Source organism: Lynx canadensis, chromosome B1 (genome assembly GCF_007474595.2).
Source record: "Lynx canadensis isolate LIC74 chromosome B1, mLynCan4.pri.v2, whole genome shotgun sequence".
Lineage (NCBI taxonomy): Eukaryota > Metazoa > Chordata > Mammalia > Carnivora > Felidae > Lynx > Lynx canadensis.
The window spans coordinates 103,515,258-103,528,302 of NC_044306.2; the positions used below are offsets into that span (position 1 = coordinate 103,515,258).

Sequence of the window (13,045 nt, forward strand, 5' to 3'; positions counted from 1 at the left end):
TAATTGTGTTTATAAGATGAGAGATTTGGGAATGAGGGCAATAGCAATGGGAAGAGATGATAAACAGCCCACAATTAACCTATCATGAACTTTATTAATATTTGAAAAGTTATGGTTGAGAGACTTAGGCTCAAACTTTATTTAATAGCTTTGATATCAATTTGACAAATTTGCCAAGGAGAAGTTAACTAATGCGATGTGTCCTTGTGGGTCCAGGAAGAAGAAGCGAGCTGTCATTATGATGGTGACAGTGGTGGCTCTCTTTGCTCTATGCTGGGCACCTTTCCACATCGTGCACATGATGAGTGAATACAGTGAGTGCTTTTCATTCTCATTTGTTAGAAGTTCTAGTTCATTTCTTGCTAGACTAGACCATGAATCGTTGAAAAATTTGTTGCTATTCCCATGGGTAATCAAATATCAAACATTTAATGGGTTTCTCTCGTATTTTCAAGATTACCAGATCATTACATGGTGGGTTAATTATGTACAATTTTGAACAAACCTTTAATAATCGCAGAAGGGACAGAAACATTTTTGAGAGTCTTTTTTCGTGCTCTGTCCCCTGTTCTCCCTAAACCATTCAAACATGGAGGAGGTGTGACGGCCTATGAGCATTCTCTGTTTAGATCTAGAATCCTGACTTGAACCACATGAATTTGATAACACCTAGGATTTCAGCCAGACCCCCGGTGTATTACCTGTGATAATCTGAGACTTAACATGATTCTCAGATACAGATTGTATTTCTATAACACAAGTGAACATTTGAATGGTAACTGCTGCTTCCCAGTTTACATGACATTTGGAATCAAGTCAAAATGCGGTAAGTTCCTTAATATGAGCTGGGCACCAGGCTAAGCTTGTAAGCCAAGATTCTCTAAGAATGGGAACTCATCACAGAGCTCATTTTTCTTCAGACATCAGATGGCTCTTCCCAAAATTGCCTTGAGTATTTTTCACACCTTTAACCACTTGTACAAGTGTAAGTGTTTGGTAAAGATATATGATAAACAGAAATTTTATTTTATGCTCGTGAAGACATAATACATTTAGACTATTACTTTTTATTTCAGGCAATTTTGAAAAGGAATATGATGATGTCACAATCAAGATGATTTTTGCTATCGTGCAAATAATTGGATTTTCCAATTCCATCTGTAACCCCATTGTTTATGCATTTATGAATGAAAACTTCAAAAAAAATTTTTTGTCTGCAGTTTGTTATTGCATAGTAAAAGAAACCTTATCTCCAGCACGAAGGCATGGAAATTCAGGAATTACAATGATGCAGAAGAAAGCAGTGTTTTCCCAGAGAGAGAACCCAGTGGAGGAGACAAAAGGAGAAGCATTCAGTGATGGCAACATTGAAGTCAAATTGTGTGAACAATCAGAGGAGAAAAAAATACATCAAATAACATCTTGCCCTGTTCAATTCTGAACTTTCTGAAAATTCTGCTTTAGGTGGTGGCCGCTAATTATAACAATGTCTGCATAATTAGGACTGTTTGTAGCTTAATTGGAAGAGAAAATTATTTTGAGCAAAGGTGGAAGACTTTTTTTTTTATTCTCAGAATGAGGAAAAGAAGGAAAGAAATCATTTTCTTCATAAAAATATAACATTATACATGAAAACACAATTTTGAAAAATTAGTAAACTATCCTTGTAGATTATTTAAAAAAAACTTGTATAGAAATAAATGTTTTTGGCTGGTAATTTTTCCCCTAATGCAGTCAATGTAATGTGACTTTCTATGTATTGCTAAATGAGCTGAGGAAATAACTTAAAAATTATGCCTTCTTTTTTGAGTAAGTTAATGGTTGAACACAGTAATGTAATTTTCAGTGCTGTTGAAGCTTGGTAATACAGTCTCTTACAAATGAGGTCTGTCCAATAATCATCAAGTCAAAGAAGATGGCGAAGCCGCAAAATGACCAATGAATGTGATTCAGAGGCAGGTGCCCGGGTGTGAGCTTCTTCTAGCCCTACCAGCTACCACTGCTGTGATGACTGGCAAGCCACTGAACCTCTTTAAGCCTCTGTTTCTTCCTGTGTATACTGGTGAGGTACCTCTTCTTCACAGGGTCACTGCCAGAAAACGAGATGTGAGCAGGAAAGCCCTTTGTACTGTACAGCACCCTCAGGTTCTGAAGCATCATGGCAGCCCCCATGTTCCAGGCCTCCCCTTTCTGCTCCCTTTTGCTTCCTGAGAGTTGCCCTCAACCCTGCCAGCTTTCCACCCATGCCTGTTTTGTAGCTGTTTTCTCTAATCAAAAGAAGGATGTTTCTGGGATCCTCATTTATAGGCTGGCTGTAATATATGTAAGCCAGTCTAACTATCTCAAATATTTTTATTTTTAAATCCCTTACTTTAGTAGTGGGATGAATGACTGGTTGTTATATAAAAGGACTTTTAGATGTAGCTAGCAGATGAGAGCATTAACTCCAAGCCCATGATTTTACTGTGCCCAAGACTGACCCCCGAGAGAGCAAGGCTAGGAAGGATGGAGTTCCCCACTCATATTCCTTACCTTACCTCAATCTCCCTTAAACATAACCTCTCTTCTTTCCAATCTTCTCCTCTTACCTTCAAATATCATGGAACCAGTGACCACATCCCAGTGCCCTGTCACTTCCCCTTTAACAACTGTGATTCCCAAAGTCCATTCACAGCCTCTTGCCTAAAGTGTTTCTTTCGCCTCCAGTTTTGCAGCACTTATTCTTTCTGCCAGGAAATAGAGAAAGGAAGAGAAGCTCAAGAATTATCAGGGTATTATTTCACTTGTAAAGCTTTAAGGTTTGGCAACCAGAGAACTCAGGCTATTCGGATCTTTCAAAATGTAGACATTTAACTTTTTAGGTGTGTCAGGATAAAATGGATACAGCAACACAACTGAAACAGTGTGTGGTATTAAGAAAAAATGGCAATATGACACAGAAAATTAACAAAGTCAAGAGAAGACAACTGATGATTTGGTTTGTGTTGAAATGGACTTACTATGGATTATGTGTGTGTGCCATTCTCCTGTTATGACTAGCTATCTTGTAGCAAAACAGTAATTATCATTAAATCATTAAACCATTAAAAATGAATCATATTCACTGATTTTGGTTATCCTTATTTAATCAGCAGATATCCATATGACTCTTCCTAAATTTGATGTACATATGTTCCCAATATAACTTACTGAAGATGGGATCAATCAACACTATTACTGACCATTTAATTATTAAGGTTAGAGATTTTTAAAATTCCTAAACATTGCAGAGATTGATCAAAAAACATCTGGCTGCACCTGGGTGGCTCCATCTGTTAAGCATCCAACTCCTGGTTTCGGCTCAGGTCATGGTATCTCAGTTTGTGAGTTCTAGCTCTGGGTCAGGCTTTGCGCTGGAGCCTGTTAGGATTCTCTCTCTCCCTCTCTCTCTCTCTCTCTCTCTGCCCCTCCCCTGCTCTCTCTGTCTCTCCAAATAAATAAGTAAACCTTAAAAAAAATAAAAAATAAAAACATATAGATATTAAACAATTTAAATAATTACTGTAAAATGTCCAGACATCCGTGAAAGATTTTTTACCCCTCACATTGCATTCATGCCATTTCAGAAATAAAAAATAGAGCAGTTTTGTTTTTGGTCCTTTAAGCATGTAATCTTTTTATTCTGTTATAAGAGTTTGGAAGAGAAAACTGGTTCAATCCATTATTGGGAAACTATTATAATTAGTCAAAGAAGCTCCAGTCTGGACACTGAGCGCTGACGATAGTGTAACACAGCTTATGAGCCCATACAGAGTTCACCTTGGATTTGCAAAAGGAGCCCTGGTTCTGAGCTTTCTTCTGGTTTCCTCTGACTTCCCTGCCCCCTGAGTCTCTTAGGCCTTTTGTCCTCCACCCAGGCATCTGCTTTCTCCCCTTTTTTTTCTTTGCCCTAGGCTGTCACTCATTTTATTCCATCTGATTTCCCCTGAATTTGTGCTTGAAGTGAGAATTGACAAAGTCTCTTTGGATCCAGAAGGGAGGGTTGTGGAGGGGTACAGAAGGCTAGTCATTAAAACCATTCATTAGCATTTGGGTAAAATGTCTATGAAATCAGTGAAAAGATATGCATCACTGCTTAGACCTCTAAGCCTTTTATTTCATTAGGGATCATTATGCCAAAAAGAGCTGTGTCTTTTCTTGTACTCTACAAACAAAACACAACAAGAAAAACTAAAACCAAAACAAAACAAAAAATACACATCTCTCTTTTCTTAGTTTCTTATGGATCAGGACATCAGCATTTTGCATACTCGTCTGACTAATTTCTAAGCCTAAAAATGTTTTAAAAAATTTAATGTTTTTATTTATTTTTGAGAGAGAGACAGAGCTAGTGGGAGAGGGGCAGGGGGGGGGGGGAGATACAGAATCTGAAGCAGGCTCCAGGCTCTGAGCTGTCAGCACAGAGCCCAATGCAGGGCTCAAACTCACAGACTGTAAGATCATGACCTGAGCCAAAGTCAGGAGCTCAACTGACTGAGCCACCCACATGCCCCAAGTCCAAAAATGTTTCAAAAAGAAGAACCAAGAGGGGCGCCTGGGTGGCGCAGTTGGTTGGGCATCCGACTTCAGCCAGGTCACGATCTCGCGGTCCGTGAGTTCGAGCCCCGCGTCGGGCTCTGGGCTGATGGCTCGGAGCCTGGAGCCTGTTTCCGATTCTGTGTCTCCCTCTCTCTGCCCCTCCCCCGTTCATGCTCTGTCTCTCTCTGTCCCAAAAATAAATAAACGTTGAAAAAAATTTAAAAAAAAGAAGAACCAAGTTGCAGGGCTTATACTACCTTATCCGCAGACCTATTATAAATTGCAATAATCAAAAATTACAAAAATCAAAATTATAATAATCAAAAGAGTGTGGCACTGGCACTGCAAAAGAACAGTTACCCGAAGTAGATGCACAAGTATATGGTCAACTTATTTTGACAAAAGTGGTAACATAATTCAATGGGTAAAGGAAAACCTTTCAAACAAATGGTTCTGAAACAATTGGATGTCCATATACCGAAAATGGGAACTTAGGCCTTATACTACATACAAAAATTAACTTAAAATGCATCATATTCTTAAATATAAGAATAAGAATAAGAATATTCTATAAAACTTCTAGAATAAAACTCAGAATAAAATCTTTGTAGCCTGGATTAGGCAAGGCAAAGATTTTGTGGACAGGGCACTGAAAGCAAAGCAGGAAGCCTAAAAGAAAGAATTGATAAAATAAACTTCAACCAAAAAAAAAAAAAAAAAAAAAAGAAGAAGAAGAAAGAAAGAAAAGAAAAGAAAAGAAAAAAGAAAAGACCTATACATGAATGAATGTTCATAGCAGCTTAATTCAAAATAACCAAAAATTGCAAATAACCCAAACATTTAGCAACCAATGAATAAATAAGCAAATTTTGTTGAGGCTATCTAATTGAATATGACTCTGCAATAAAAGGAATTAACTACTGATACATGCAACAAGGATCCATTTCAAAAGTATTATGCTAAGTAAGAGAAGCAAAACAGAAAAGACTATATACTCTATGACTTAATTTACCTGAGTTGTAGAAAAGACAAAACTCTAGGAATAGCAAACAGGCAAGTGGTACTAGAGGCTAGCTAAATTTAGGCAACTGAATGTAGAGGGCATGAGAGACATCTTTGGATGATAGAAATGTTCTATATCTTGATTCTGGTCGTGGTTATGTGACTTTATACATACATATATTTTATTTATTGCCATGTTTATTGCCATGTGTGTCAGGTGAAGTTATGGTAATAAAATGTGAAAATCACACATTCAAGAATTTTCTTCTAATACTCAACCTGACTGTCTCCATTCCACATATGGTCTGTAAAAATACAATTCCTTTCTTCATCACTCCATAAAGAGTTGTTTTTACATTCTCAGTTCATCAAAGTAGCCTTAACATGATTTTCTGCTTTATAGCTACCAAATCAACCAGGAGCCATTTAATTCCATTATCTTTCAGACTAGCAGGCTCTTAAATACAATCTTGAGAAGTTAATTGCTATGAGCAGAGAGTCAAAAAGCAGTTCAACTACATTTCAAATGGAGTAGCTGTAGGTTTTATGGGCCATGCAGGAGCTCTTGAAATGTTGAAACAAAACCAGACCCAACTCATGAAAAAGTGTAGATTGGCTGCACTTTTTAGATGTTGTTCTCATTCAACAATATTCAACAATATATTTGGAGTTCCTACTATGTGTAAAACCTAGACACCCTGTTTTCATTTCAGGATCAAGAAAATCCTAAAAAAAAAAAAAAAAAAAAAAAAAAAAGAAAAAAAAAAAAAAAAAAAAGAAAGAAAAAGGAGAAGGAGAAGGAGAAAAATCCTTTTTACTCTGAACCAGATAAGGCTAAAGAGGGTTGGTTGGCAAATGAGAGAATAGGGGAAAGTCATAAAATCAGGTGAATCTGTATGTGTGTATATATATATATATATATATATATTTTAATTTTTTTAATGTTTATTTATTTTTGAGACAGAGAGAGACAGAGCATGAACGAGGGAGGGTCAGAGAGAGAGGGAGACACAGAATCTGAAGCAGGTTCCAGGCTCTGAGCTATCAGCACAGCATCTGACGCGGGGCTCAAACTCATGGAGATCATGACCTGAGCTGAAGTCGGTTGCTTAACCGACTGAGCCACCCAGGCGCCCCGAATCTGTATATTTTAAAACCGTACATAAATTTACTGGCTTATATCTCAGGCCCTATGTTTTCTTGTTCACTCAAAGTTTGTTTTCTAGAACGGAGATTATGATCCATCTATGAAAGAAGAAATCAGAAAGAAATGAGATAAAATGACATAAAAATGCTCCAATTTATATCTTTAGAATCCTGAGAAGACAGGAGTAAATGAAATATAGGTCCAACTCTACAGGTTTCTTTTTTTTTTTAATGTTTATTTATTTTTGAGAGAGAGAGAGAGTGTGTGTATCTGAGTAGGGGAGGTGCAGAGAGAGAGGGAGACAGAGGTTACAAAAGAAAAACAAAACCGGAGGCATCACAATTCCAGACTTTAAGCTGGATTACAAAGCTGTAATCATCAAGATAGTATGGTATTGGCACAAAAACAGACACATAGATCAATGGAATAGAATAGAAATCCCAGAAATGGACCCACAGCTGTAAGGCCAATTCATCTTCAACAAAGCAGGAAAGAGTATCCAATGGAAAAAAGAATCTTTTCAGAAAATGGTGCTGGGAAAACTGGAGCGACATATAGAAGAATGAAATTGGAACATTCCTACACCATAGACAAAAACAAATTGAAAATGGATGAAAGACCTAAATACCTAAATGTGAGACAGGAAAAGAGGATAAAGATCCTAGAGGATAAAACAGGCAGCAACCTCTTTGACCTTGGCTGCAGCAACTTCTTACCTGACACGTCTCCGGAAGCAAGGGAAATAAAAGCAAAAATGAACTATTGGGATCTCATTAAGATAAAAGCTTCTGCACAGAAAAGGAAACAATCATTTCTGCCTTCTTAAAGTCTTGTTAGACATTTTAGAACATCCTACAAAATGAAGGAATAAGACTATGATAGAGATAGAAAACTGAGTCTAGAATAACGAAATAATTCAAGATAATAAAAGAGGGCTGAGAAATAAATTTAATTAGTACTATTCTCAAGGAGATTTAAGAAAACTGTTTTTATAAAAACATAAATAAAGCATGCTACAAAATGGGGAAAAACGGGTTAATGAAACTCTGAGAAATTAAAAATACGTTGCTGAAATTAAAAATAGACTATGTACTCATCTTTATCCCCCATATATTTAAGAAAAGCCCCAACATTTTCCTTCAAAAGCATTTCCTAAAGTATGTTTATATAGCAAACCTCTTGAGGCTATGTTTATTATCTGGAGTGTTGTCTGGAGACAGATGGCACATTCAAACGGAGTAATTTGAGGTGTAATTAATAAAGGGACGATTTACAAAGGAGTGAGCAGGGTACAGAAAAGCAGAAGGGTTAGTGCAGTATCAGCTGTTCATTATAGCAAGGCACAGTTCCCATCCCTAGGCCTGAAGGGGAGCCAAGAAGATGGAGGAAGATGAACAGGAGGAAGACGAAGAAGAGCAGGAGGAGAAAAGGAAGAAACTGAGGGAGAGAGACAGTGAAAGATCTGTGTGTAAGGGGCTACCTATTGGAGCTGTGACTGTGGATGGAGGCATGATGAGCCAGCCCATGCTACTCCTCGTGGTGGGTGCCATGGGCACTAATGCACTGACCTGACCCCTAGCTCCCTCTAATCTGCAAATGGTCTCCATTCCCCAGACACAGCCTAGCAGCAAGGGAGCCCTTTGATCCAGGCACAGAGCACAGTGATGCAGGGTGCATGGTTCTGGGTGGACAAACAGAAAATATCCAGTACATGTATGCATGAACACCTTTAGTCCTGCATTCATACTTAATGATGGATTAGCTAGATATTAAAGTCTAAGTTCTAAATTCATTTCATTCATTACATCTAAATCTGTGAAGTTTTGTTTGATATCAATGTGGCTCTTTTTTGTCTGTGTTTGTTTTTAATATAATTTATTGACAAATTGGTTTCCACACAACACCCAGTGCTCAACGTAGCTCTTTAGAATTCTGATGTCAGTCTGAGATATCCTCTTTCTCTTTGATACCTTTTAAAACTTGTTCTTTGAATTAGAGCCTATAAAATTTTACCACCTTGTGTTTAGATGTGTATTTTTTTTCTTTGATACTCTGAGTACTTTTAGTCTGAGGTTTCTAATCTTTATTTTTGAAAACCTCTGGTTATTATTTCTTCAAATATTTCCTTCCCTCTCTTTATTTTTTCTTCTGGAATTTCTTTTCTGTAGATTTTATATATCCACTTCCACTCCCCATTTCACTCAATTTTTCATTAATGATTTTTTTTCATCCCTTTAAACTTCCTTGATGTCTTCTGGGAGAGTTTCTTAATTTGATATTCTTGCTCAACAATTTGTTTGTTTTCTCTACTCTGCCTTTTGATCCTGACTTACAATATTTTTATTTCAAATTTTATATTTTCATACTGAATATATCCATTTGATTTTTCATTGTAACTGTTAGTTTTTTTCTCATATCACTGGAATCCTCCTTAATATTAAAAAAAAAAAAATTGAGTGTGCCTGGGTGGCTCAGTAAGTTAAGCAGCTGACTCTTGGTCTCAGCTCAGTTCATGATCTCATGGTTGTAAGACTGAACTCCAAATTGAGCTCCCCACTGAGCATAAAGCCTGCTTGGGATTCTCTCTCTCTCTCTCTCTCTCTCTCTCTCTCTCTCTCTCTCTCCCTCCCCACTTATCCTCCCCTCCCAAATAAATAAATAACATTTAAAAAAATAATTGAAGTATAGTTGAGCTCCTTAACATTTCTATCTTTTTAAGTTTGTTTATTTAAGGAGAGAGAATGCAATCAGGGAAGAGTCAGAGAGAGAGGGAGAGAGAGAATCCCAAGCAGGCTTTCTGCTGTTAGCACAGAGCCTCACATGAGCTCAGTCTCACAAATTGTGAGATCATGACCTGATTCAAAATCAGGAGTTGGATGCTTAACTGACTGAACCACCCAGACACCTCTTAACATTTCTTGAAGGATATTTATTATGCTTATTTTGAGTTCTTGATCTCCTCATTCCACTTATTTTGCATGGCTACATAGATTATTTATTCTATCACTGTCCTTTAATATCAGTTATGCTTTTCAGATGTCTCCTTAATTTACTCTGTGAGTTCATATTTCTCTTAAAAAATAGAGATCTTGGCTTACTATATAAATGGGGACTTAAAGAAAGAGAGGCTACATCCAGATGCTGCCCTTTTAGTGAGTTTACAGAAAGAGAGGATGTCCCTCAGGATGCAGAGTTGCCAGCACCCCAATTTAGACTACTATCATCGTTTACTCCTATCTCCCTCAGGTAATCCTGGTCATTTTATTATGATGTTAACTGAATTCCTTTTTCCAATGAAGATGAAGTCATCACATTTTTATTCTAGCCATTTATCTATCCATCTAATATATATTTGTTGAGTGACTTCTATATGCCAACCTTGCATTTGCAAGATAGTTAGCTCTAGTTATTAGTTATTAGTCCATTGAATAGGCTGTATCTTTGGAGAAAACTAACTGATCACCTTGAAAACAGGTATATACATATCACTTTACTAATAACCATTTTCCAAACCTTTAAGTATGTGGTAAAGCAAAAATTTTTTAAATGTGCAACAACTAAAATATTTATACCTGTAAAAGAATTATTTATACTTACAAATGCAGCCTTCTTAAAGTGCAAATTCTGAAACACTATAATAGGGGTTATCTTATGATTTCTGTGTTGATGTTTATTGTTACTCAAGAAGGCAGAATATGCATATGAAAAGACAGCAGTAGACAACAAAACTGTGTCAAATGAGATTCAAATATTACTGTGGAAATTTAGAGAAGGTCCTGGAATAGTCAAGGAGACAGTGAGGCAGCAATAGCTGCAATTTGAAGTGTTTGGACAAGTTGTGAGGTTAAAATAGTCTGGGGAAGAAAGGATGTTCTAGATAAGAGAAGTAGCGCAAATAAAGATTCATAGAGGTGCTGAGGGAGAATTCTGTTGAAAATGTAATAAGATTTGTTTTAAAGCAAAGACATCTCCTATGAGTAGGGAATAGTGGTTGGAGTGTTAGATTGTATGGAAATGGTCCAGAATAGTCAACTATGGGAAATGTGTCAGTAAGGGAGGATTGAAAGGATTTCTGAGTTAGCAGGTGGACCAGATAAAAGTTAGGTTTCACAAGTTATTGGTCAATCAAAGCAGCATGGTCTTATAAAATTTTCTAATAATGCCAAAGAATAAGTGGGGTTGTCTGGGAAATTCAGATCAGCGAATAAGGTGATCACAAAAAGAACACTAAAGGGTATTTTCTTGAAAATATAACAGCTGTTCTATTTTTAATAACAGAAAAAAAATGATTAAGAAAGCAAAAGAAAACAGTAAGGAGGAAGAGAACTGATTTTGACAGGAATGAGTAGATATGAAAGGTCTTCTCTCTGTCATCAGACACAGATAATAGGAGTAGATACAGAAGGAAGGTGGGAAATGTGCAGTGTGGCACAGAAAACACTGGTAGGTGGACTTCTGTGAGTAGATGAGATTTCAGACTGTCTGATATCATTACTCTGGTTGAAAATTTGATGTGAGGGGCGCCTGGGTGGCTCAGTCGGTTAGGCGTCCCACTTCAGCTCGGGTCACAATCTCGCAGTCCGTGAGTTCGAGCCCCGCGTCGGGCTCTGGGCTGATGGCTCAGAGCCTGGAGCCTGCTTCCGATTCTGTGTCTCCCTCTCTCTCTGCCCCTCCCCCGTTCATGCTGTGTCTCTCTCTGTCTCAAAAATAAATAAAAAAGTTAAAAAAAATTGAAAATTTGATGTTAGTGAACATCTGTACACCACCTCTCCCTCATCACCTCCCTGGGTGGGAAAAGAGGAGGGTGTTTTTCTCTTTTGAGGCTCTGACCTCGCTAGTAATAAGGTCCTCTGAGAATGGAATCTCACTGAGGCTTTCAACATTCTGTAGGAGACATGGAAGCTCTTAAATATTTCCCAAGAACTGATTGAAGCTTTGTGTTTCCGTGGTTTTAGATGACATCCTTATCCTTAGCTGGTCTTTCATCAAAACATGCCTATGTCATAAGACGGATAAGATAAAAACATATAGTTAAAATACATCCAAGAAGTTACTACTTACTGGGGGGAGAGAAGCAACTAAAAGCACATATTTTTGTTTCCTGTGTCATCTTCCTATGGGGAGGACAAAACGTTTTTTTCTGTAGGTCTCCCTGAAGAGTTTGGCCTAATCAATTTGTTTCCCAACTCTTAAGGCACTTCTTGCCTGTGACACATGTCTCTGACAGTCAGTCCTGTACTGCCTTTTGTTGTCTTAGATCTTGTTTTGATCTTGTTTTGGGGTCCTCATGTAACGCAAATATATACAGACAGATTTCTATAAAAGTGAGGGATGAGTGAACTGTTCACTGTTTTTGCCCATTCTGGGGACCAGAATCTGAATATATGTTGGCAGTATTTTTCAGCAAATCACCAAATTTTCAGTAAGACAACAGTAACTCTGTCCAGGGTGGATAAAGAAACACATTCTGTGCTGTACCATGTTGCTCTGGCCTCCTAGTCTCATCCACTGAGGCTTCCTCATCTTGTTGGGGGCCCAAACTTATAGGTTTGAGGCTTTGTTTTATCTTACTTGTTCTAAATATTGAGTTCTATATTTTAATAAACCTGCCACCTTCACCATTGAAAAAATGTGGTGTATGCTATAGTTCTTTCTCTCTCGCTCTACAAGCTTTCTGTAGATACCAGTATTTTTCTGCCCTGGTAGCAACAATAATCAAAAAGTGTAAAGGTCTTGTAGTGGGAATCCGTTGGTTTGTTGTTTTTGCTGGACTGAAAACATTCATCCTTTTTATGGTAAAAAATTCCTTTGGGGAATCACCCCTTTCTCATATTAGACTACAGTGTTGGACTGGAATTATCTCTACTTGCAACTCCAGAATGTTCCATGATTAGTATAGGCCACGGTGATTGGTTTAAGGATGAGCACATGGCCCAATTTTAGCCAACAAGAATCAGGCCTAAGACATTTTTGCCAATTTTGAAATAGAAACACTTTTACTTTCTTGTTGGATTCAAGACAAGTGCTGCTGCACCCATCTTTTGAATAATGCCAAATAGTGACTTAATAACAAGGCTTCCACTGAGGAGGTGAGGCACAAAATGGAAAGTAGAAACCAGGCCTTGGATCAAGCTTCACTAAGGGAAATCAGCTCCTGGGATGCTGAAATTTGTGTTCATAAATTCAATTTTGATGAAGCCTCTTGGAATTTCTTTTTGTTACTTATAACTGAAAAGATATAAGGCATTGAATGAATAAAGCCTCTTTAAACATCTGTGTGCAGGTTTTTGTGCGGACATAAGTGTTCAAAAACAACTGAATGAATATGTTACTGACTGC

At 37.5% G+C, this 13,045-nt stretch overlaps 1 protein-coding gene across 1 annotated transcript in view; it reads left to right on the top strand.

Moving 5' to 3' along the window:
- QRFPR (pyroglutamylated RFamide peptide receptor) overlaps positions 1–1,536 on the top strand; it is a 44,366-nt gene extending 42,830 nt beyond the window's left edge. The window contains exons 5-6 of the mRNA XM_030311907.1: positions 217–314; positions 1,077–1,536. Of these exons, the coding sequence (XP_030167767.1) occupies positions 217–314; positions 1,077–1,441 (463 nt within the window). The 3' untranslated portion in view covers positions 1,442–1,536. The remainder of the gene's footprint in view (positions 1–216; positions 315–1,076) is intronic.
- The last annotated feature ends 11,509 nt before the right edge of the window (positions 1,537–13,045 follow it).